Genomic DNA, 27,460 nt, shown 5'->3' on the forward strand with positions numbered 1-27,460 from the left:
GGAGAGGGAACAACTGCAAGTTACAGCAGTACTGGTTTAAAACATTTGAAATAAAGTGTTTTGGAAAGGGCAATTTGATATTTTAATAACAAATAACTACCTGATAGGTTAAATTCATACCGTAGAGACTTTCTGGTCCTCTTTAAGGGTTTCCCGAATGTGCGGTTTCACAGAGCCCGTCAGAATGAGGTAAAATCCATTATGGCCGAAGACTGTAAACAGATAAACAGAGATAAACAGAATTCAACATTTTGGTTTAGAAAGATTTGTGCCTTTCACACAATTTTTTAAGAATGTTGGTAACCAAACAACATTGGCCCCCATTGACTTCCATTATATGGACACAAAACCACAGAGACACCTCTCAAAATATCTTCTTTTGTGTTCATTTAGAGTCATATATGGGTTTAGAATGACATGATGAATAAATGACAGAATTTTTATTTTTAGGTGAACTATCCCTTTAACCCCAACTTGACCCCATAATGCATGTGGGCCCATAGCTGATCATTAAATGGATAGTAAAATTCTGTCATCATTTGCTTGCCCCCTGATAAATTCAACCTTGTATTTCTTTCTTTTTTCTTTTCTTTTATTTTGAAGAAAGTTGGTAACCGAACAACGGCGGCACGCATTCGGACACAAAACCATTGCAAGTCAACGGGTGCCGTTTACAACATTCTTCAAAATATCTTCTTTTGGGTTCTGCGAAAGAAAGTCATACAAGTGGGTGAGTCAATGATGAAACAAATTTCATTTTTGGGGGAACTGTCACTTTAAAGCTGCTAGAAGTGTCTGTATAAAGTTGCAGAAAGAAAAACTCCACTAGACATCTCATATCATCCTAAATCACAGTAAAATAATAACTAGATGTATGCTGATGCTTTCTGCGAGATGTCTAGCATTTGTACGCATTCAAGTTCATAATATACAACCCCACAAAAACTGCAGCGTTCGGCACTATTCTTTATTTAGTTGCTGTTGCGCAGAATTTCACATTAAAGAAGAGAGATGTGCAACAGACAAGAGCGAAGGAGATTGAATCAATTACTCGCCCTCATGTTGTTCCAAACCCATACATCATCCTTTTTTTGTGGAATACAAACACTTTTTTTATATTGTGACCATTTCCATACAATAAAAGGGAAGGAACTGAGTTAAAATGACGTGGCATATTTTATGTACATAAATATGAATGAGATTTGAATTTCAGGTTATTCCTTCAGATGGTTCAAGACTTTATTATACTTATGGTACTTTTGGAAAAAAAGAAAATCATTCCTTTTGCATTCGAGGAACGCAAGTCAAAGAGGTCTGAAAGAACCAAAGGGTGACCGAATGATGACAGAATTTCATTTTTACGTTAAGCAACATCTTTGTTTCTGTTTGACTTGTCGCCAAGTCAAATAAATCACTTTGTCACAAAAAAATCAAAATGGGATATTTTGCTTTTTAAAAGCAAACATTCTACATGAAAACAGAAACCTCACATTTATTCAAACAACATTCTCATGCGAACTTTTCAGCACGGTGCAGGCGGCTATCTCCAGAAAATCGCTGTGTTTACAACTTGGGAGCATCTCCTTCGACAGCATCTGTGACATAAAACACGCCGTGACCAATAACTGACCGCTCCAGACGAATCAATACAGAAATCTCCCTCGCTAAAATACCAGACTTTTGCAAAACACCAGCCATCGGTGTTGAGGCACGGATTTGCGCTTTCATCAAATTGTCTTGCCCTTATGTTTTTACTTAGCGGCCTTGAACAAATATGAGCTGTTATTGAGCACAGATTAGCAGATGCCTGGCCAGACGCTGAAAGCAGGCACACACCAATTGGAAATCATGCACGTCTGCTCGCGAGAGGCACAACACATCGGAAAACTTAACAATATACAAACCAGCGCAGACTTGGGATAAACATCATTGACTGTAGCTCTCATTGTTCTGTTTGATCTGTCGTGATGGATTTACTTTATGTCCATCACGTTGTAGAGATCAATGAAAACAAGTTCAATTTAATAACTAAACTTAGAGGAGAAGCACAGAATCTTTTTTCGAGGCTGACTTTAAAACCAAATGTTTGGCAAATCTCTGGATCAGTATGGAGGAAGTCAAACATGTTCTTTAATTTAACGATTTTAATATAGTGGACGAATAAATGGTGCAAAAGTCTTAAGCATTTTTCGCCAACATTGAGTGTGATTACATACAGAAACAGAACTGAGACGGTACATCTTGACAAAGGCTTTGTGCCGAAACTTTGGTTAAATCAAAGTTTGCTTAAGTGAGTATGTGGCCATTTTCTCTTCTTCTTCAAATACCTTACACTTTATGTTGTCATGGTAGTTTTGGATTTGGAAGTGGTCCAAAAACACTGTAATGTGTTTATATGATACTCACTGATCTGTCCGCGGTCCCAGGTCTCGATGGTGGTGATGGTACTGATCTGTTTCAGCTCCTGTGAGCTCAGCTGAGAAGTCACGCTGTGGATTCCCTTCAGGAGTTTATAAATGACATAATGCTCATGTTGAGATCGCTGAATGGGCCTGCGAAACACAAAGATGCGAAGAAACGTTTTTGGGAGATCATTCAATTTAAGGGGTGTTCGTACTTACAGCAGCAAAGGAAGCACAACAAATATAAAGGAGGGCAATTGCATGCAAATGTCAACTCTAAGATGAAAAAATCTTACGTTTTTCCCAAAGGTTTCCACCGTACAGCACAGATAGTTCAGATGTCAATATTTGGTTGTTTAAATACACATAAGAAGTCTCTCTTAAGGTTTTTAAAAACAATTTGTGTTTTAAAGCATAGTTTTCCATAGTCAGGTAAGTGAATTGTCTTATTAATTATTACTAATTATATGGCTCGTTGGTTATAAATATGTCTTTTAATAACATATATTTGAACATAACAACCCTTGGAATGTCGCGACTGGCCAATCAGAATCAAGCATTCAAATTAGCAGTGTAATAATAACATATACTGTATGACATTATATTTACCAATGATTAAACCAAATTGCCTGTTCGTGGCGTTTGAACGTCGTTTCTTACATTAAAACAGAAAGTAAATGGCTTTTTGGAAGGTCGGTATTCGGTAAAAATGAGCTAATAAAATATTTCAAATTCACATTTGATGTCCAGTTTTTTCTCATGTGGCAAGTAGGTGTGTAACAACCGGCTGCCTGTACATTATCCCTTACATAACGGTCCATATTCCTCATAAATGGGCAGATGAAAATTAAAATAAAAGAACTATTTTATGTTCTATAAAGAGCCATCCCTTCTCCATTTATAGGGTATTATTGCTTCTGGTTTGCACACTTTCAATCGCAGAAATCCTACGAAGTATGTTGTTTCTCAAAAACATGTCCTTTTTTGTCACATTCATAACGCATTAATTTTTCCCTCTTTTATAATACAAAACTCATGCATAGACTGATATTTTTCTGATGTCTGGATTTTATCATCAGGGTTTTAGTCAAATACAAACAGGTAAAATAATTCTCTGACAATGAATATTTTAAAGGTGCTGTGTGTAGTTTTTTGGAGGATCTATTGACAGGTGTATAAAGATTATGTAAAGACCTTACATAATGAAGTGTTATGTTTCTGTTACCTTAGAATGAGCTATTTCTATCTACATACACCGTAGGTCCCCCTTACATGGAATTCGCCATGTTGTTTCTACAGTAGCCCTAAATGCTCTACAGATTGCGTTTCTTAAATACGTTATCTCCTTCAGCAAAGAAGCGGAAACGTGACGACATCTTAGTTCAGTGTCAGCCTCGGTATAGTGCTTCGAAAGGGAGGGGCAAGGGGTGGAGTGAACCCTTAGTTGCAATTCGCAACCTCACCACTAGATGCTGCTACATTTTATACTGGACCTTCAAGTTTTGACTGAAAATGTCACATCCATAACGTTGGGACTTCTTGTAACAAACAATGCAGTAACATTTAACTGCTTCAAAATCCATTGAAAACTACAGAACAAACCATTTGTAGATCCATTCCCATCTCTATTAAAGCACTGTTAGTACGATTCCTGGACATTACATCCCAATAAAAAAGCGTATTTATCATTTCACATTCCCTCTGTCTTCCGGGTACCATCTCAGATAATGAACCCTGGACTGCTATTGCTATTTAGAAGACCTTCTCCAGAATGTTATGTTTATCGCTAACTCATTTAGGAAAATAAGAGTGATTGCATTTGCAGGGCATCCATGAATGTTCAAGTGATAAAAAGTCAACGTCATTGGCTGGGAAGGAGTTTAGTTATCAGGACCACACCACTGCAAGGGTGGCTGGTTAATTACAATGCTGCGAGTGTATGAGAGCATTTGCTTATGCTAAAAGAAGGTCAAAAGCATCAATCAATCCTTTGTGAGCGTTTGTGTTCGGTAAATCAGTGCCAGCCTCCACCGAGCTTGCTTGAGACAGGCTTTCCCATAAACATTCTCTAACAATTTTGCTTTGTGCATCTCTTAAAAACGACTGATATCTATCACCCTTTTAATGCCAATGCTTTCAACCACAGCAATATAAACAAGTGACAAACTGACCAGTTTAGGGATCATTACACACCTAGACTTACTTAAAACACTCCAGAGAATGATCAATACACTCAGAAACTCTCAAGAAGACCTAAAGTCTAAGATAATGGAAAATCTAATTGTACTTTGTTGGTCGTTTATTGTGTGTCATAAGGAGCCAAGATGAGTCAACAATTATTTGTTTAATGAATTTATGGAACCTCATTATCTTCTAATGAAATAGATTAATAGTTTAATAGAAACTAGTATAACAAAATTTAACTAAAGCTGTAAGTTGTGCATTTAATTTGATTATCTTTGTATGGTAACGTGACAATACATTTGAAATGACATTAATGTAAACATTTTGCCTGCACAAAACATGCTGTAAGTTAATTTGGATGGTTTGCTGACAAAATAAAACAATTAAATATTATCAAATTAAATTTTTATTAAATGTAAATTTAGTTTTAATTGAATCTTTATTTTAATTAAGTTAATTATTTTACTTAATATATATATATACTGTATATATATATATATATATATATAGAATAATAATATATTATTTAATTAATTTTATATAAAATAAAATAAATAAATTCTAACATTTCATATGATAATTACTTCATAATGATTTACTGTAATTCTTTCACAATTTTATTCACTTAGAATTTTCCCATTAAAAGGTTTAAACCCATATGGTTATAAAATTTGTTGGACTAGAGATGTTCAATGAATTGATGTACATTGATCAATCACAATTTGTTTTGTTTTTAATCATCGTGAGCCCTAATGCATGGCGGACAAACACATTTCCTCATTAAACTCTAATTTTTGTTTTTTTATATTACCAACCGGTGGCCTTGAAATAATAAAATGAATAATAATAACTCCAGGATTCTCGCTGACATTTCCATACACTTCAATTAATTATAAATTCTCTGTAGATAATAATAATTGCAATCTTTAATCCCTCCATAAGATTCTAATTAACTGGGGGAAACGTATCAGTGAAAAAAGAGAAAAAATTAATTATTGCTCTCTGCGTGAGAATGTATTCGGATTGCGGTGCGTATGGAAGCCGGTGGCAGTGAATTAAAAACTGCAGAGGTGAGGAGAATGTAAGCAAAAATGATGAACAGAAATCCAGCTGACAAAACTAGCGAAAAGAGAGTAAACCATATTCAATCAGAGCAAAAAAATGAGCAACAACAACATTGACAAAACAGAGAAAAACAGGGTCACCAAAAGCCTGCGGTAAATGTGTCCTCACATCACTGTTGCAAAGATCATGGGTTAAATTCACAAACACTGAAAAAAAACACACCCCTATATGTCGCTTTGGATAAAACCATCTGCCATGGCCAGGGTAAAGGGCAGTCTTGTTTTCAAACCGCTGAGCCACGGAGACCATCACGGCTCCACCAGAAAGGTGACAGCTGCCTTTGCTTCCACAGGTCTGGACGAGGAGAAGCTTTGTCTTTCAACAAATATCTGTAATCGTCCTTATCTGCCGAGTGGGCCGCTTTCACAACATTATCTTATCAGGCACCAAATACTTTCCTGGGAACTATCTCTCGAGAACGCTGCGGGAAAATTGCCACTAAACCAAGACCAGCCACTGACATAAATCACCTCGAGAGAGAGGAACATCGATAAGGCCTATCTTAAAGTTAAAGCCACAGAGATGGTTTTTGGGGTCAGGATGGGCAGCAAACTTAATTCAAATTCTAGTGCCATTTGGCTTTGAAGATAAAAGGAAAACCTTCTCCCGGTAATCCATTCAATCTGGAAGTGCAAATCTTATTGCTGATAACCTCCACTGTCTTCTCTGAAATTGTCTGTGGCGCTTTTCCTGAAAAAGGAGGGAAATGAGGTTAGTATTTAGAAGCAAATTGATTTTACTGTTCTTTTTATTTTCCTAAGTGTGGTAAAAGCCAACGATAAGATTGTTCCCATAGCTGCTGGAGCTGATATGAGAAGTGACCGACGCTACATCCGTCATGCGCGGGAAATCAGTGGGGTCTTCTGGTTTATATCTTCTGCAGAACACAAAAGAAGATATTTTGAAGAACGTTGCTAACCAAACAACACTTTGACTTCCATTGCACAGACACAAAACCAACAAGACCTTTCAGGTTTTGAATAACATGAGGGTAAATAAATGATACGTTGTCGGCTAGCCATGTTTGTCTTAAATAAAAAATACTTTAACATTAGCGTCATCAGGGTGAATAACAACCATCTGAAAATCTGTCAACCAAAGACTGACGGCCGTGCACTTGTGCGAGTAAAAAAATGAAAACGTTTCCTCACTCTCCTCTGGCAGCTGTCGGACGTGGCAGTTTCTCCATCTGGTTCTGAGGTTATCCTGCTAACAGCCAAAGAGTATCAAGTCCTGACAAACCACAAGAGCACAAATTATATCTGTCAAAACTGTTAAGTAAGTCTCCTCTGCCAACACGTGTGTATGTCATCAAAACTGAGAATGTGTTTTGGAACAAAACCCTTGTGCACGCCCAGCAGGACACTCAGATAAATGGAAACGCTAAAATTGTTGTGCAAAAAGGAACGAGACAAAACCGTATTCTCAGACTTGATATTGCATCTCATAAACATTTGGGGCACGGTTTGAAGGTTTGTCAAGAACCCCCTGCAGGGACCAGTCTTTCTCTAAAATCTCCGTCTGCCATAAAACGGTATTATAACAGCAAAGAGACTAAAATAACAGCATAGGCCAAACTTTCCGCTTTTTTTGAGTATCTCTTTTATGGCTCAGAGGTTTATTGTTCTTTTGTAGCTCAGGAATGAACTGAGCTCTTAGTTCAACGTTGTCTTGGATGTTTCTCCGAACGTCATTTACAAGAAATGAAAACGAGACACTTGCAATCTCTTCTGAAACTCGAGAGAAACATGAGATGAGATGTTAGCAGGGTTTCTGTTTCCAGAGAAAGATCCGAGAAGATTTTGTTCTCTATGAAAACGGAAAAACATTTACGATTGAAGGTCCGGTGTATGAAATTTAGCGGCATCTAGTGGTGAGGTTGCGAATTGCGGCAAACGGTTCACTCCACCGCTCACCCCTCTCTTTCGAAGCATTACGTTGGCTGATACAGATGTCGTCACGTTTTCGCTTCTTTGCTGAAGGAGATTAATTACGAAACACGTTCTGTAGAGCAGTTTGTCCGTTTAAGGCTACTGTAGAAACAACATGGCGAATTCCATTCAAGGGTACCCGTGGTGTATGTAGATAGAAATAGCTCATCCTAAGGTAATAAAAACCTAACGCTTCATTATGTAAGGTCTTTATACACCTCTGAACACATAGTTACATATATTATATTGCATTTCTATCAATAGATCCTACAAAAAAATCACACAGTGGACCTTTAAGGTGATCAGATTGGTTTTCATTAAGAAACAACGAACACTACACTACCCGATAACTGAGTTTAAATCTAAACCAGGTATAGTAAAAGTCAGTATCTGGGTTAAGTCAATGAGTTCATGTATTTACTTTTGGGACAAATAAATCCTGTTCTCAAGCTCTACAAGAAAGTTTGCTTAAAGGCACCTCACCCTGGACTTCCCCTTCATCAGAATCCCGTTGCACTTCTCCAGTGATGATGAACTTTCCACAGCAGCCGCTGAGATATTCACGCTTTCTCTCATAAGTACAGATTCCTACATGAAGAGAGAATTACCAGCGTACCACTCCCATCAGTCAAAAGCATCACCGAAACCATTTCAAACAGCACCTGATCCTGGTCATATTTCCATTAAAATAAATGGCTCTCTCATGCTTTTCCCACGCTACAAAATAAAGTAGTCCAAAAGTAATCCAATCCTGGGTGTTTCCAGTTTTCACTGTGGCCTAAAATCTAGCCAGGATATCCAGATTCTCAAACAGATCAACAGCGGATGTAAGATCATCTTTATAATGTGTGAGAATGAATGTTTTTCTTGCACAGGTGAGAAAGGATAATATAGCATCAAATTTACACATTGAGCTGGTTTGACCTGTTATTTCCATCAGAATCCTATTTACCTTAAATTACCTTAACTTAAATTCAGTGAAATGGGATAGTTCACCAAAAAATTTAAATCATTTACTCATCCTCATGTCATTTCAAACCTGTATGACTTTCTTTCTTCTGCAGAACACAAAAGAAGATATTTTGAAGAACAACACAACACTGGCCCCTATTGACTTCCATGCTATGGACACAGAACCACTGAGACATTTCTCAAAATATCTTCTTTTGTGAAATAGTCATACACAAGTTTTGAACAACATGAAGGTGAATGATAAACTTGATAAAAATGATAACCTCTAACCACCCCTCTTACTGTCAAGCAATTTGAAAAACGCATTTTTAATAACCTTTGCAAAAGCATGTTAACTTCATTTACACCATTACACTGACATACAAGACAAGAAAAACAAAGCTTAGGGTTTTTTCTTTCCATTTGGCTTCCTCTCATCACACTCAACAGACCCATCAGCTGTTGCCATGACAACGTCTTCAACAGCAAATATAGCACATCAGTGGTTTAGATAATGTAGGCTAATAGGGAACCCAGCCAATCATTGTCTCTGCGTGCATCGCTCTATCATAAGTCCCCCGAGCTTTCCGCCTGATCTAAACTTTAAGACAAAACCATAAAACTAAACATTTTACGTGAAATACAGGTCTGAATTGCTTTGGAAGATCATCAAGCCAGCTGGCAGAATATACAGATGGCGACAGATGTTATATTGTGGTTTTCAAAATCGTACTGAATGAAAAAATGTTCGTGGAGTCCCCTGATGGAGCCGAATGGATGGGAAGGTGGATTTTACATCTTTGTGTGGTTAAGTATAGGAATTCCCTGCACTCCTCACCTGCGTTTACTTCACTGAAGTGAGCAATGTTTCTCTATATTAAATCTCTGTCTGAAAAAGATTACAGCATATGTTGTGTTTTTGAATCACAGGGGTATGCTGGTCTTTCCAGCGAGCTGTCTTGTTTTTCTTTTTTTTTTCTTATAATACAAACACAGAATGTGAGTCTATTTTCTTGTGACGAAAATGTGACAACATCTTAGTTCTGTGGGAGGGATGGAGTGAGCCGTTGGTTGCGATTCGCAACCTCACCACTAGATGCCGCTAAATTTCATACACTGGACATTCAATACAAGAGATACTGTAAGGGGAAACACATACATGCACAAAATATGCAGGAATACATTCACATGCACATAAATTACAATCAAATACATTCATTACATCAACTCTGCTGCATTCTTGATGAAAAAAACATACATACGTACATACGTACATATAGGCCTCGTGTTATATCAAGATATAAGTTTGAGGTAACGCTGCTGTAGCTGTTCTGGGTCAAAGTACGTTTCTCTGTCCTGCACACATCCCCAGGAAACACACAAGAGGGGAATTGTGGGAAAATGGAAAGTCTTGAGTTGGGGTCACAGCGCTCTGAATCACGGAGCAAAATAAACACATGAACTACAACACAAATACAGTCAGAAAGTGCGCACGAAGCAGGCCGTGCTGGCCGGCTTCCTTCATAAAATAAGATGAACGTCTTACGCTGGTTCCGCCGTCACTGCCTTTCCCTGCCCTGTTCTGCCTTTAACATCGGCCTCCTGGACGCTGAGCTACACGGGCGAAGCCAGCACGGGGGGAAGCCGAGCACTTCCTGCCTCCAAAGCTGGCAGAGAGACAGACTCTCACGGGAACAGTGTGCATGGACAGGAAGTGTGTATGAGTGTATGTGTACGTGTGTGTGTGTGCGTGCCAGCACAGTTGGTCCTGCTCCCCATGAGACCAGGATGGGGAAAACTGGCTTAGTGACAGGAACAGATGTAAAGACGTACAGCGAAAAACAAACACATGATCACACACCAAGTCACCAGATGACCTTCAGGGCATCGACTGACCTTGTCTAGTGTCTCACGTACGCGTATTCATTTAAAAAGGTACACGTGATAAAACAGAAAAACGTGCAGTTCCCATCCTCCCAATTAAAAGCTCATTATGTGACCGATTTAAAACACAGTTCGTAACCCACTTTCATCATCTGACGGAGTAAAACCAAAGGGCTCAATTATACCTGGAGGGATAATAGCTGCTTTCGAATGAGAGAGATGCTGTTTGGGCCCAGATGGTGTAGCTACGGCATCCACGAGCAGGAGCTCGATTTGATTAGACCGAGGAAAGCGGGCGATATGTACCAGGTGGTTGAAAGGAAGGGATCTGTGACGTCAGCGAAAAACATGAAAACAGCGAGCTTGCTTTTGATGAGAGATTACAACCACAAAGATATTTTTGCATTGATGATTCATGCCTGACGAAACATAAAATGCATTAAAAAATCAAATCTCTGGGCTCTCATTTGTCATTCAATCGAGATTCCTGTGGCACCGTCGAGCGTCTATCACACCGGGCTTATGATTTTTTTACCCTCTCTAATCTCATTTCCACATGACTGAGATTTTTTCACAACACGGCGCGCTGAATGTCACACGGCAGAACCTCACAAGAACGAGACAATCCCGTCTCCCATATTGAACACAACCGTGACCTAGTTTTGTTATCCAGCACACATCTTTCCAACACATTCCCCCTGTGGTTGGCATATGTGATCCAAATATCTAGACGCCGAGCTGATGAAAAAAATTCATGTAGACATGGAACACAGGAACAGGAACCCTGCAGGTAACGTTACCTGTGACCGGGGATGCTCGACCTAAAGCGGTCCATGCATGTAAGTCTCAGTATGTCATATTACTCACTTGTAATATGGCACATTAAAGCACAAATGTTCTCAGTATAGCACATCAAAGTAGCAATGCGTTCTATGAGAAATGTTCTGCCATCTGCCTCCATTAACTCTGCCTAAGGCATAGTCCATCTTTCACATGCCGAGCCCTCAGTTTGCATGCTTATTAGGGTGTCGCGTAGCATAGCAGTGCAAGGTTTTCCTATGGGATGGCGTGACCATTTTGGTAAAGACGATTGGGTTTTTATACAAGTCTATAACTATCGCTCAAATTTGAAGCAATCTGTGAACATTCATCTTCGGTGCGTAACTCAAACGTAGAGCATTGAGCTAGCAAGCTAAGGTCATGGGGTTCAGTTCCAAGGAAACATGCATATTGATGAAATTAATGGGTTGTAGGATAAAACATGAATGCAAAGTCGCAAAGTAATTTGGGATTTTACATGTTGGGGACATGTCAGTAAGACAACATGGCAGAAGCAATTAATGGGTCAGCCGTAGTTGACGGTACATTTGTTGAATGTTTATTTATTGCAGAAGCTTAGTGATTTTCAATTTTAAAATGAAAATATCTCCACGTCTGACCCGGGTAATGTCCCGTTCCCGCACCCCATCTCTTACCCTCATGCTCCTATCTGCCTCCACTGTCTTATTTACTGTACATATACGTAAGTCCAAAAATATCATTACAAAAGTAAAAAAAAAGGAACGATATTCCCACAACAAGCAACATATAAGACTAACTACAATACACTGCTGAACATGGGACCCAAGAAATTCTCTTTCCTCCACACTCTTATTCAACTATATTCTCAACATAATGAACAGTGACAGCAGGAAAGTAAAACAGGGCCCATTGATATGAATTAAGATAATACTATAAGATGGGCTTTTGGCAAAAGATTAGTCCCATCCATTATTATGCTCTGGTGCTCTCAATAAAACGTTACCAGATGTCATTCAGCACAAAGTTCTCAAAATGTCTCGTTGTTTAAATGAAAGCTAAGATTTTAATTTGCAGTAGTTTTTATATAGCTAAAACGAATGAAAACTGTGTCCATTCAAACATTAACCACAGAAATAAGGAATGATTGTTTGACATGCTGGAAAGGGACTACAGTGCCCTCTGTTGGTGGATTACGAAACTACACTTTGTCTGTAAACCCTGGTCAGTTGGACCCTAAAATGTGTTTAGAATAATTATAGTCTAATAAAAATAAACAGATCCAGACTGAAAGTCTATTTATATAAAACATTTTGTTTTACATTGGTTTTGAAAATTATCTTATGTTTTGCATGAGAACTAAGGAAACATGAGATGAGAACTTTTAGTGTTATTGTCTCAAAAATAATGTCAATATTCATAAAATTCTGATCTCAAAAAGCTTAATTTCATATTTTGATTTCGGGGTAAAAAACGAGCCAGGTGGGTTTATGTCCCCATATGATTAAGTTCAGTAGCTTCAAATCAGGCCTTTCAAAACACCTTAGGTTTTTTTATATCTAATTACACCAAATTGTATATCTGTTGTACAGTAATGGTATCATCAATGATTCCAGAAAGATTTGAAATACTCAGTAACACTCACAGTTTCTTCAGGGCTTTGATCACGTGACTCACGAGTGACTCACAAGTCAGTTTTCCATGTGGCTGATGTCTTCTGACCTCCTGAAAAGACTCCGATAGTCGCTCCACTGGAGTTTGACTGAAACACAGAAAAGAAAAAACACTTTTTAATTTGCCAATTTTTAAGTTTGTCCATCTCAATCAGGATGAAATGCATTAGGATATTTAGTGCTGGACTGCATAAAATAAATATTAAAAATATCAATATTTTATAAATAAATACAAAATAAATGCTATAAAATAATAACATAATTTTAAATATGTATGTTTATATAACTTCTTAGCATCACACAATCTTAAACAGGATAGCAAATAGAATTATGCTAGAAATAATGCTAGAATTATGCTCATTTAATGCTGTTTAAAAAGCATCTTAGAATGCACCTCATAAAATTATTGGTTGAGAGAGAACATCCCCTTTGTGCAGAACTGTTTTGGCATCTCTTAAGAATATAAAACACCTAATTTGATTACATTTGGATCACTACATTACTTTCAAGCGTGTTGTAGAATACAAACTTTTTTCAAGTACCTTTATTTTGAAATGTGAAAAGAGTACGAACAAACGCATTTTGTTGCTAGCGTAAATAAAAGTTCAGCCCCATTAAGCCGTGCCTTCAATCACAATTACCTCACAGAACCAAAACCGCGCCATTAAATTTGATTTACATGATAATGACTTGCCATTTTTCACTTAAACCGCCCTGTAAATAACCCCCTTGTGAGCAATTTACAAGACACTCGATTCCAACTGGGAACAGATCTATATTTCAGCCGATCAAACACATGACTCATATGTCACTACCCACAAGAGCCTTCATTCATATGCATTATTATGCTCAGAGAGGCTATTACAGGACTGTAAACATTACTCAGTACATCTTCCAGTGGGACTCAACTGACTGACGGGTTCTGCGTCACACCTCAGCCCACGTGTCCTTTATAAAACATTTCCTGTTTGTGACTTTCACTCAACAAGCTGCAACTTTGTAAACAAGCCAATGAGGGTTTTTTTAATAATGACGCATGTACTGTACGCCTTTCCGATTTAGCTCGCGGGGGTGAGGAACGCTCCAACGCACTGTTATCAACGAAGTCCCAGCACAATACCATTTTACATATTTCCCAAGGGCTAATTTAGTTTGCTGCAGAACAGAATTCTGAAATGAAAAAAACCCAGAACACCAATTTAAGTCTTGCGACGAAATGCAATTGTTGAAATGCACATTAGAGAAATATACTTCACCTGCACCAAAGTTTGAGCCCAATAAATATTTTTAATTGCCTAATTTAAGTTTCTAACAAAGGAGAGTGCATTGTTTGCTTTCTGGTATATAGCAGGCTATGAGAGACTTTTTCCATCAGCAAATATAAATCATTGGCTATAAATGTGGACTGTAAGACTTCACATGCACTGAATTCTAATAAGTCGTACGGCTCATGGCACATTGCAATGCGGTTGTCTAAATAAATAACTTAATTTCACATGTGTTTCTGAAGTATGTTTGCTATACATTTCTATAAGGCAAACTATATTTAATTTTTAACACAATCAAGATTTAATTCAAAGCTTTATTAAATCAAATTCCAGCCAAAAACAACCTACTCTTATTGCAGAACTTAGTAGGTGTGAATATGAGTTTCTTTAGGATATTTTAAATCAAGCATTGAGATGTTTCATCTAAACCTGCATGGGCTATTTTTTTAATCATTTATATATCAGAAGGTTCATATATTGCAAATACAAAATAAATACAGCTATTAGAACCGATGAAGTCTAGTTTGATTGATCTGGTCAAGTCCAGTACTAACCCAGCTGAAACTCAATGTGGTTGAACACAATGATCAGTGCAGTGCAAAACACACGTCATATTGTATTTATATAAACTTCAGAATCATTTTCTATTAGATACTCACATGATGCTTTTAAGGTTAATTCTGGGTAAAGATGTCAGAGGGCACAGGAACACTCTTTTATAAGAGCTCATGAATTTTTTATGGCTCTCTTCAGTAGAAATGCGACTGTGAAGATAAGCAACACTGTTAAGCATGTAATATATTTTAAAACTGATTATTAAAAGCAGGAAAAGCACAGATAGAAAGCAAACATTAGGTGCGTTTCTTTAAAACAATTTACCACATCAATACACCAGTCCATGTAGTTTAGTACCTTTGATTTAGCCGTGTGATTCTGCACAAGTTGCTCAGCTCTGTGTAGTCAATGTCTGCGACTCTTTGTTCAGCTGTGGACACAAGTTGCATTTAATATCCAAATACAAACTCAATATGAAGGTCAAGCCGGTGACTTTCTCTTACCTGAATGTAGGGATCCATGTGTGGTTGCTTGAAGAGCCATTTCTGCAAAGCTCAAGGTGTCATGATTATATGTGGAATATCAGATAATGACTCTTTCTATTGATGTGGAGTGACTGGAACTCAATCGCCTGTGTGTTTGGCCTGTTGCTGTGCGCTATGGCAACAGACATACCATAGGCATGTATCAGTCGGCCATGCGGACTGCTCAAATAACACCTTTCAGTGCATATTGTTACTCCTAAACAGTATACAATAACGTTATCAGGCAGTAATATGATGTTACTCTGACATATACAATAGTGGTAATAAATAATTGTCATATTTACTTACCACCATATTTAAATGACACAAGGCACTTCAAAGAATACCATGGTATTTTTACCAGTGCATGTTAAAGGAGTAGTTCACCTTCAAAATGAAAATTCAGTCATTATATACACACTTGTTGTCATTTCAAAACTGTATGACTTTCTTTCTTCCGCAGAACACAAAAGAAGATATTTTGAAAAATGTCGGTAACAGAAACCCGTTGGTCCCCTTTGACTTGCATTGGTTTTGTCTATACAATAGAAGCCAATACAGAGCAACGTTTTTTGGTTACCGACATTTTTCAAAATATCTTCTGTTTTTGTTGTGAGATAAGAAAATCACACCGGTTTAAAATGACAACAGAGTGAGTAAATGATGTCAGAATTTTCATTTTGAAGATGAACTTTTCCTTTAAGGAATCTCAGGTTTAATCTTATTTACCAATATAGTGACATGTTCTTTTATTTTCCTAAAATAAAGGAAGGCGACATCTTCATATATTCTCTTCTCTTGCTAACCCAATTAAACTTCGAAACAGAGATATGCAGCAGGCTGTGTTGTAAAAACAAATGGGAAAAACGTTCATACCAAGATGTGCTGAATAAAAAGATGGAAGGATGTAAGATCAAAGAAGTCTTTCTTCTTGTTAGCCTCATCTGAAGCCAGAAGTGTAAATCCCCTCAGCTGAACTAAAAGCTTATAAGGTTTAATTAAGTAAGTGGTCCGCTGCTCCATATGAGCCAAACTAATCCAGCAAAACAGCTCACAGCTCCACCACTGAAATCTGTTCAATACTTGCTCACAATTTATTAAAATATCCTGTGTGTAGGTGTTTTGTTTACCTCATTTATACGTCGCTTTGGATAAAAGCGTCTGCTAAATGACTAAATGTAATTGTAAACGTATGTAAATGTATTGTGAAATAAAAAGACCAACAATATTATAGTGGCACGTGAATAAACCATAAGTACTGTATATATGTAAAGACATATTTAGACTAGAAACCTTGTTTTCAATTTTGGTTACATCATTTTTGTTAAAGAATAAGAAAAAATCAACAAAAAAAATTTAAACAGATCAATATGGCTAAGCATGTTTTGAAGCCCCCTTAGTAGACAGTGTTAAGTGTGTGATGAAGTGTGTCGTCAGCTCACGTCTGAGGTCTGTTTGAGGTGGGTATTAGTGGTCTAAAAGCGCTAATTGAATCAGGCTGTAATGTTAGGAGGACTGGAGACGACCAGAGTGCAAACACATCAGAGATTTATTCAAACGCTGTCACTGAACCATGTTCAGCAAGTTGGTGAAGCTCATGAAGGGTCCCACCGTGGGTCCCACCCAGACCTCCACTTCTACCTCTGCCCCTGCTCCTCCTCCAGCACCTCCCAAGGTAAGATAACTGGCTCAGATTTTGGCATATTTGTGGTTATTTAACATTATGTACTGTACATTTAAGTATTTATTTATTTTGTCTTAAACACCATCTAAGGGACAAACAATGTTTTGTTTGCATCATATAATACAAAAAAAATCAAATATAAATAAATGTCATTTTGAAAATTATTAAACAAATCTACTCAAAAAAAAAGTTTGAGACAATATACTACTTGATTATATTATATATTTTATATTATTTACATTTTACAAGTATACTTCACAATTTATATTGATGCTTATATTGATTTATAATTTATATTTTACCTCTTTTTTTACCTCTTTTACTCTCTTGTTTATCCAAAAATAATTGTATTTACCCTCATGTCATTCTAAACCTATAAATGACTCTTTCTTCTGTAAAACACAACATTCTTCAAAATATCTTCTTTTGTGTTCTGCAGAAAAAAGAAAGTCATACAGGTTTGAAATGACATGAAGGCGAGTAAATGATAACAAAATTTTCAATTCTGGTGTCGCTTTAAGAGTTCAACAATATTTTGCTAACATCACATAAAAACACACAGCCAGTTAAACCTACTTGATAGTAATTAACGACAATTTAGCCCAACAATCATCGTGTGTCATATTTGCAAATGGTTTTGTACCTGAAAAATTACCAATAATAATTCATATCTGCGACTGGCAGGAAGAAAAATCTCCAGACAAGGAAAACGGAGACAAGAATGATGATAAAGCTCCTGGTGAGTCATTTGTTATCGTTGTAATTATACTCTGAATTATATCATCAGTCACTGGGTAAGCACCTGCAATAGATATTTTCCAGATGAGAGGCATTTTAAATGATTTCTACACCACCAAACAGCTCTGTATTAGTGTTGGTGATGATTTCATTACCAGGCAGTAAGCAGCTTCAGGGGTCACTCGCTCCATCTGTGAACTGACTCCCGGGACAGGGTAGTGCTTGTTAATACCTTGTGTGAAACAACCCTCTAAGCCCCCTGTATTTCCTTAAAAGGTACAGCACCAGTTCCAGCCCCAGTACCAGCTCAACCATCTGCCCCAGACCCAGCACCCAAACCTGAGGAGAAGCCTGCAGACCCAGCAGATGGCCAGCCTCCTGCTGAGGGGTAAAACAATATATGCTATCAGATTACACATAGCACTGGTGCTACAGAGGTTTTGAAGCACATGCCAAACAGTTGTAGCACAAATATAAAACGTCTGTTGTCATCATAAAAATATATATAACTGCAGTTCATCCCATGAATAGGTAACTGACAAATGGCATTAATGTTACATACAGATGGATAAATTAGGGCCATATCATTTTTAGTTTACCTACATTTGTTTTGTTTTTTATGTTCTGTGTATTTCATTTTTTTACTATACAATAGAGGTATATTTGTCCACATAAATTACTGTAGTATACTATAGGGTTATTTACTGTAGTAAACTGCAGTGAAATTCCTAGATACTATAGTTCCTTTGAACCTTACTATAGTATACTACAGTGTTTACTACAGTTTATCAATTTACTGCAAGGGTACTACAATTTCCTTTTGCGAGTATTCAAGTTAACGGGACTTTTATTTTAACGGGACTTTTATCTTGCCCCGCAAGATTTTTGCTGTGGTCTCAGAAAATGTGAAAAGGTTATGGTTTAACCCCAGGGATGTGTATTAAAAGGTAAATGGTGTCAAGTTTGATTTTAGTTGTAGTTGTGTGCGTTAAGTGCCAGAAAAACAACGCCCAACAGAGACAAGATTATTAATGTGTTTGATTAAAGAAAATCTCTGTAAGAGAGAGTGGGACTACTTGAGAGAAAGAGTGGGTTGTTTAGAACGATCACCACCAGCAGAGGCCAGCAAAGAAAAGTAAATAAACATTCCCTTATCCAGCGTTTACATTCAAACTGTGAACATCCTTCCGTTTACTCCCTCTCTCTCTGGATTCACCACAGACTATAGTCACACCAAATAAATACATTGTACAATATGATATCATATACACAAATTAAAACCATGCAACACATATCTTGTACAAAATGTGCACAACTTTGCAAAGTTTGGTTGTACTAAGCACGAGTAACTTAAACGTCGTTGTTTGTAAAACTGCTTTGAGAAATACAGTTTTTTTTATTTATTGCTATTTTTTAAATACGTCAACCCGAGAAACCTCACCTAGAGGCGAACGCCTGAACGTCCGCGCATGCGTAACGTTACCACTTTGAACTTGATTTCAAAGGGAAATGTATGTAAATAGGATTACGGGTTCAATACAGTAAGGTAAACTGATCATAATAAGTCAGAAAATAACTGACTTTTCGACCATGTTTATAAAACTGTCCAATGACAATAAGGCATTGAACAGAGACACAATCAAATTACAACATTGCGAAAGTGTAGTTACAAAACATTGTACGTGTTGTAGCAGTGTTAAAAAACACTCGCTTGTCTGTGCAAAGTTATATCCGTTTTTTTGCAGCTGTTGAGCTGTGTAAACCGGTTGTTGCTAGAACGGATACCGCTACGGCCGGAAGTGGTGCAAAATCTCCCCATATAATTACAATAATTACATTAGCTAAACCCTAAACCAGCCAACCCTAAACCTAACCGTACAATAATACAAAAATATAAATCAACTGTTTTCAGCGTGACAAAAATTATGCGGTATTGAAGTGCGGAAGCCCAGTGGAGATAGCTGTATCCCTTCTAGTCAAAACCATGTAAACCCGGTCAAGGCAACGCAAAAGAGTGTGTCCCACATCGGAAGAAAAAGAAAGTAAAGTTTAATCTCGATAGTTTGACTTGGTGAATTATTCATTTTCATAAGGAATTGTGAAAAGTAACGCTTTTCAAGCATTGATTTGAGTTACTTTTCATGGTGAAGTCTCTAATGTAGTGTTATTTAATGTAGGCATACAGGTTTGCCCGCTCCAATATGGCGGACGTATGGTGTGACGTAACGCAGCTCAGGACTGCGTCTTAAAGAAGACACACACAAAACTTCACATTTCATATATCGGTGAATTTTGTGGGCAGGAAAAATAAACAATTTTACATCTTTTTTACAATTGTATCTATTCAAAAATAGTATGGAAAGACTTGGAAAATTATATAAGTATGTATGGTGGAAATTAGGATTTTTGATGTAGGCCTATTTTGTTATTTTGAACATGATAATTTAAAAAGTAAAGAACAATACATTATATATTTATTTATTGTTTAAGGTGAATGTTATATACATAAAACGAAGTGGGCCTTATGTAAACCAAACTTTTCACATTTTATCAATGATTTTAAAATACTGTATATAATATGTCATGACATTGGAACAAATGGATGACAAAAAAGCTCTGAAAACATGTAATAGTTTAAAAGCACTTAACTTTATTTAGTGATGCTTGTCTTTATTTTTTTCTTTCTCTCTGGCAGTGTGATGTAACACAATAAAAAAAAAGAAAGACACACAAACTTTACATAACTTTTAGAAGAATCACCACAATCAAAAGCTTTAAAAATAAAACTAGAGCTGCACATTTACTATGTTGTATTGCTTGTTGTACGTGGATTACGCCTACTGTAAACACTTATATTTGTTTGTGGGTTTTTAATGTTCTTTTTTTCCAAGTGTTTTATGTCTTTTCCTATTTCAGTATGAATTTACCTTCTTTTTTTGCCGTTTAAATAGTGAAGAAGCTTCTGCCCCACCTCCCCGGCCCATCGTGACAACCAAGCACATCGATGATCAACTTATTGAGATTGTAAAACGTTTACAGGAACGGACTGAGGTGTTGAAAGAGAAGATCATTGATCCCTATGCATCCTCCCCAGAGAGAAGCCCACCAGTCAGTGAGTACAGATCAGATCAACCCTCAGCCCTGACCATGTTGCTCAAATGGTGGAGAACTGCATTAAAGCAACCAGTCATGGGTTTAATCTCCAGAGAAAATGCTAAAAAATATCCAGGAGAATTGGATACAAGCATGTGCCAAATGCATAAATTTAAATCAACACTGTAACTCGCTAAATTAAACTAACTAACAGACAGACATGATAATGTTTAGTAAGAATTTATTGGTTCATTGTATTACCGTAGATATTTAACAGATAATTTGTGCTTCGTCTAGCACCTGTCCTCAGGAAACAAGATTACTTGAAGAGAGAGGAGGAGAGGAAACGAAAAGAAGAGGAAGACAAGAAAAGGAAAGAAGAGGAAGAAAGAAAGAAGAAGGAAGAAGAGGAAAGAAAAAAAAAAGAGGAGGAAGAAAAAAAGACAAAAGAGGGACAGGTTAAGGAGGAAGAAAAGAAGCCTGAAGAGAAGAAAGATGAAATAGACAAAGAGAAGTCCATGTGTCCAAAAATGCACTGCACCTGTCTTGATTTTCTGTTGAAGCCCATTGAGGACAGAATGGACAAAAAGCTGGGCTCCTCTATCGATCCCTTCACAGGTGATAACCCACAGATATACACAAAATCTAAATGTACAGTAAGTAAACTTCATACTTGCTAGATCATAGAAGTCCACTAGTAAACACAAGTTTTCTATTTTTCATCGTTCTTATTTAAAACTATATAAAATTACAAATATTATAGCGGTTAGATTGAAAAGCTGAGTTTACTTAAATCTATTGATGAAATCCTAAAACTTCAGACATTTAATGTGTTTTTTAAAGGGATAGTTCACCTTCAAAATGAAAATTCTGTCATCATTTACTCACCCTCTTGTGATTTCAAACCTGTATGACTTTCTTTCTGCCGCAGAACACAAAAGAAGATATTTTGAAAAATGTTGTTAACAGCCCCCCATTCACTTGCATTGGTTACAATAGAAGAGAATGGGGGACTGTGCTGTTCTGTTACCAACATTTTTCTAAATATCTTCTTTTGTGTTCTGCAGAAGAGAGAAAGTCATACAGGTTTGAAATGATAAGGGGGCGTGTAAAGGTGAACTACTCCTTTAACCACCGAATGTCTTCAAAACCTTTAAAAATTATCTGCTGCTTTTTCCATATGATTTTCACTAGACCGCAGGTATATCGCTTGGCTATGCTTGGTGACTATTACTTTCAACTATAACTTATGGTACATACCAGTCCGTATGGCTTTCCCATATCATAAACAAGAGCTCATTCCATTGTGGGTAACCTTGGACCTCATCGCTGACTGCATCTATATCATTGACATGGTCGTTTTTCAGCCTCGACTGCAGTTCTGCAAGGGGGGAGATATCGTTGTAAGAAAACATCAATCTTTTGAAAATATCCATAAGTAAAAGGTCTTCAAATACATGTTCCAATGTATGTTTTTTGTAAAAAAAATCTAAACTTTTTTCTTTCAGTATGACAGAGTTGTAATTAAGAAGAAATATCGGGAATCCGGGAGATTTCAGGTACCGCAAATAGATATTTCAGTTGACACCTTCTAAACAACCCATAGAAAGTCCAAAACATTTTTTGTCTTGTCATTTCAGAGTGATGTACTGTCCGTCCTGCCTCTGGATCTGTTATATTTCCCATTTGGATTCAAGTCCATCTTCAGGATCAATCGTTTAATGAAGGTAATCAAGAGTTATGGAGAATCAGATTCACTGATATTTGTGAATTTATGTTCATATTTTGTCTTCTTCTGAAGTTTGAGGCATTTTTTGAGTTCAGTGATCGTCTGGAGGGTATTTTGACCAGAGCTTACATCTGGAGGTATGTAACCAAATGTTTACTAGTTCTTTTTCCTGTGTATTGATCTTTTTGTATAACTTCTTATCATAACAATCAGAGTGACCATATTTCTTTTTTACTTTCTTTCTAAAGAGTCATTCGTACTATTGGATACCTGATGTACATGCTTCACCTCAATGCCTGTATGTACTATGTTGCGTCTGACTACCAGGGCATTGGCCAGACCAAATGGGTCTACAGCGGCCAGGGCAGCGCGTGTGTAATTCCATCTACTTTTTGGATTCATTCAGAATATAAAGATTTTTCTGTTTTTGGATTTTTGGCCTTTTAAGGTGAAGTGTGTAATTTCTGCAGCTTTAGCAACATTAAACAGAACTGTAATGGCCATTTTTAAACAGATTTCTTGAAGACGTCCCCCATCTGTCATTGGCAGTCAAAAAGGTAGTCACACCCTAAACCCACTCTTGGTTGAGCTAATGTTGTGTTCCAGCAGTGTTGTGGCTTAGTTTCACTTTCATATACAGTTTTACATTATATATCATGATATAGATGGTGTGACAGTATGTAACATACAGAGATTACACATTTCACCTTTAATGAAACTTTTTTCTTCATTCATAGTGTCAGTTCAGGCAATAAAATGTAGATTTATGTTCTATTTTTTGTAATTGCTTTACTTTAATAGCAGGTTTTTGGGCTTTCATATTCTCATAGCTACCTGAGATGTTTCTTCTATGCGGAAAAATCCCTCCTGATGATCGCAGATCTTCCTCTTCCTGAGACCATATTTGGTCAGGTCTTTCAGATGACCAACTATTTTTTTGGTGCAATATTTTTGTCCATCGTTCTTGGCCAGGTAGACTTCTGTCTGTGAAGCTTTTGGTCCTGAAGCGCTTCGTGTTTTTTTTTTTGCTCAATGTTTTTTCTAAATTTTTCACCCATTTTTGCTTTTGTGTTCAACTGTTTTTGCTTTGCTGGATTGGCTTGCTTGATGTGTGCAGTCTTAATGTTGTAATATGTTTGAACTTTTTATTTAGATTCAGATCTTTTTGAAGGTTTAGATGTCACTAACTGCCTCTCTCTCTCTCTCTCTCTCTCTCTCTCGCTCTCTCTCTCTCTCTCTCTCTCTCTCGCTCTCTTACTACCTTATATTTCACAGGTACTTACGCTGTTACTATTTTGCCGTACGGACCCTGATCAACATCGGTGGTCTTCCTGAGCCTTACACAGTGTTTGAAATCACATTTCAGTTAACAAACTTTTTCGTTGGTGTCTTTGTCTTCTCAAGTCTGATTGGACAGGTAAATGATGTGATGATGTAAACACCATGAGCTCCAACCCCTAATCCCGACCAGCCAATCATGTCATCCCATATCATTTTTATTACAAAAAGCTTGGTTGTCGTTAGGACAGAAACTCACTTGAAGAGTGCTCTTTATATGAAGGAACAATTGTCAGGTTTAGGTCTGCTTGAACCACATTTATCAAATTATTCTGTTTTGATTTTTAATTTTACAGATGAGAGATGTCATTGGAGCTGCAACTGCCGGCCAAACGTACTTCCGTGCATCTATGGATGCTTGTGTGGCCTACATGGTGACAAATCGCATCCCTAAACTGGTGCAAACAAGAGTTCGCACCTGGTACAACTACACCTGCTACTCCCAGGGCATGCTGGGTAAAATCTAAGTTTATGTTAAAAATCTGCATTTAGTAGTAAATTAGTTGTTTATAAAAAGTTTCACATGTCATAGTTCATCTAAATACATTTTAGACAACATAAAGATTCCATATTAGTTTATAGATTGTATTAATGTTTGTATGTTTTGTAAGTGGTGAAAAACTGTGATGAGAGAATGTGTATGTCATTCTTTTGTGATCTGTTGCTTTTCTTCAGATGAGTCTGAGCTCTTGGAGCAGATGCCCCTGGTAATGAGAACGGCCATTGCTGTGGACATCAATCTTGCTACTTTCCAAAAGATCGACCTCTTCAAGGTCGGACTGATTCATTCTGAATAAAACATTCAGAGGCCGTTTATACGACTCCGTTTTCAACTGAAAACGGAAAACTTTTTATGTGTTTTGGCCGTTAGTTTAGACGGAAACGGCGTTTTGGGGGACTGAAAAGGCAAACTTTTCTCAAAGTGCAACTTTTTGAAAACGCCGCTCTTTTTGTTTCCAAGACGAAACTTTCTGAAAACGGTGACGTCACGCGTGAGGATAGCCAAAACAATAGGGCGGCTTCTCTTACTGTGAGGTCTCGCTGCTCGACTTTGTATTAACGTTTCCCCAGCAAAATGTGGATTTGCTGCACCAATAAGACCAGCGGAGACACATTATTTATGTTCGCCAGACTTTAAACACACATATACGTCGACCAACGGTATAAAAAAGCACTTTTGGTTTATAACTGTATGTGCCAAGGAACGTCCTGTTACTTTACACAGCAACATCGCCATCCACTGGCCTGGCGCGCATACTGCAGCGATTTTATTCGTTTTCCCCGATCCGTGTAAATGCGGACCGTTTTGATAACGCTGTCATGTGTAGCCTACGTGAAACTTTTCAAAAACGCAAAGGAAAAACTTTACCGTGTTTTCATCGTGTAAACTTGGCCTCAGTCAAGTAGTCATACGGTCAGTTTGCTAATAATTTGTATTGTGCTGTCTCTTTTACAGGGTTGTGATAACCAGATGCTTGTGGATATGTTACTGAGACTAAAATCAATTGTGTACTTGCCTGGAGACTTTGTGTGTAAGAAGGTGAGTGTTGAGAATTTGATGAGTTTTATATTCCCACATGGTCCTTTCAAATTATAATGACTGAGGTCTTCATTCTCTGTCAACTCTACAGGGGGATATTGGAAAGGAAATGTACATTATTAAAGCTGGAGGGGTGCAGGTCGTCGGTGGACCAGACAATAAGATTGTCTTTGTAACTCTAAAGGCTGGATGCGTGTTCGGAGAGATCAGGTAAACTTCTAAATGTTGAACGCCAGAGAAATTGTAGATTTCAGAAGTTATTGGCTCTCGATTCATGAAATACATTGTCTGTATGTTGTATCGGAAATGGTTGATTGACAGGTTCGGTATGAAGTGTCAATCCATTTGTTCAGTCTTTTACAGTCTTCAGCCAATGGAGGAAACAGAAGGACGGCTAATGTTGCCGCTCATGGATTTGCCAACCTCTTTGTGCTGGACAAGAAAGACCTCAACGATATTTTGATTCACTACCCTGAATCTCAGAAAGTTCTGGCCAGGAAGGGAAGGTGAGTAAAGGTTTTATTTTATAGACAGCAGTTCATAAAACGTCCAGACAAACACGCATGCACCCAAACTGGAGCTAAGAAATTAATTTGAGTGAATTCACATGGTCATTTCACAAACCGATTCATTGGAATCATCATTCATTGAAGCCTATGTGCAGAACTTGCAGTCTTGAACTAGTCCTGGAGCCTTGTCTTGCTTTGGGTTTGGAGTGCTGGTATTGGTCTGGGTCACTTTGCTGAAATATAAAACACTCGGAAACACATTTTTACAGGAAACTGATGAAAGCCAAGGCTGCGGCTCCGGCCAAAGCCGATGAGGAAAAGAAGAAGGGCCTGGCTCTGTTTGGACAAAAACCTCCCACTCCCAAACTTCTGCGTGCCTTTGGAGGAGGTCTTTTCATGAAGAAAGGCTTTCTCGACAAACTTAAGGTATGAAACTAAACGATTGATTAAATAAGAGTTTTGCAGTTATTACTTTAAAGAGACATTTTTATATGATCTGACTCTTAAATGACTTTCGGTTTCAATTCAATGTCATATTACTTCTAATAATAAAAAAAATCAAGTTTTAAAAAAAATCAAAAATATTAGAATAATGCTGTAAATGTTTTGGTAATTTTTTTCCCTTTTATTTCTTGATCTGTTCTAGAGTGCTGCTACTTCAGAGCGTCAATAATTACATCAACCAGGTCATGAAACATTTGTCTGAGAATTTTGTTCCCTTTTTAAATAATCCGCTTTCATAATTATGGTTCATTTCAATAAGTGTTTATACGTACTGTACGTTATAGAAGATGTCTTTAAACTTGTTTTAAATGACTGAGATACAATAAAAAAAACATATCACTTCTTTGCTAACCATAGTTAGTTTTTTTTGTCATTGTATTATATCAAAACTCATACATGGGGAGTTGACAGATGTACTGTATATGTGTCCTATGATGTGACAGCAAAAATGAAAAAACTAACAATGAAGATAAATCTGTCTTATGCCGTTTGATATTATAAATATGAATAATATAAAATAATATATTATTAACTGCTTTCTAAATTTTTGCTGTCACACCACAGAAACATGTACGGTATATTTGTCAATTACCCACGTGCGTAATATGTGTGTTTGTAATGTGTTGCCTGTCTGTTTGTAGATCTATATTTTGTACTGAAGCCTAAATAAAACACTTGATTTGTACTGTAAATGCACACAGTATTTTTACAATGGACATCATTTCTGAATCCAATTTAATTCATCTTTATATTTAATACACACAAATTTGACACATACCGTCATCTAACCGTGTTATATTTAGGTTCACCATGTTAAGAAATACACGTTGCGAAGGAGTCTTTAGAGTAGATCTGTCACGGGATCTCAGTTAATCTCTTTAGTCTGACTGGGACATTGAGAGTTTTAATTAACTAAGTGGTCTTTCCAAATGTGGACCAAGAGCAAATATACAGCACAAAGAGAACAGGAATAGCTAACAGATCCTGAATAGCCCATGACTGACCCACACACTGCTGTCAGCGTAAGGAA

General features: G+C 37.2%; 2 protein-coding genes across 2 annotated transcripts in view; one reads left to right on the forward strand and one right to left on the reverse strand.

Annotated features, from left to right (window-relative positions):
* cnbd1 (cyclic nucleotide binding domain containing 1) overlaps positions 1-15,422 on the reverse strand; it is a 33,036-nt gene extending 17,614 nt beyond the window's left edge. The window contains exons 1-5 of the mRNA XM_057322051.1: positions 15,129-15,422; positions 14,876-14,980; positions 12,921-13,037; positions 2,407-2,552; positions 121-212 (exon numbers count right to left, since the gene is read on the reverse strand). Coding sequence (XP_057178034.1) covers positions 121-212; positions 2,407-2,552; positions 12,921-13,037; positions 14,876-14,980; positions 15,129-15,220 — 552 coding nt within the window. The 5' untranslated portion in view covers positions 15,221-15,422. The remainder of the gene's footprint in view (positions 1-120; positions 213-2,406; positions 2,553-12,920; positions 13,038-14,875; positions 14,981-15,128) is intronic.
* A 1,341-nt stretch (positions 15,423-16,763) lies between these two features.
* On the forward strand, positions 16,764-27,116 carry LOC130547174 (cyclic nucleotide-gated cation channel beta-3). Its single transcript, XM_057322908.1, has 18 exons — positions 16,764-16,970; positions 17,664-17,718; positions 17,994-18,105; positions 20,669-20,829; positions 21,108-21,428; positions 22,005-22,213; positions 22,319-22,369; positions 22,451-22,537; positions 22,612-22,676; positions 22,788-22,910; positions 23,815-23,956; positions 24,174-24,333; positions 24,553-24,650; positions 25,334-25,417; positions 25,509-25,627; positions 25,771-25,923; positions 26,196-26,352; positions 26,573-27,116. Exons 1-18 carry the CDS (start codon positions 16,869-16,871, stop codon positions 26,597-26,599), a joined length of 2,226 nt encoding a protein of 741 aa, XP_057178891.1. The 5' UTR covers positions 16,764-16,868; the 3' UTR covers positions 26,600-27,116.
* The last annotated feature ends 344 nt before the right edge of the window (positions 27,117-27,460 follow it).

The sequence above is a fragment of the Triplophysa rosa genome, linkage group LG23 (assembly GCF_024868665.1).
Source record: "Triplophysa rosa linkage group LG23, Trosa_1v2, whole genome shotgun sequence".
NCBI lineage: Eukaryota > Metazoa > Chordata > Actinopteri > Cypriniformes > Nemacheilidae > Triplophysa > Triplophysa rosa.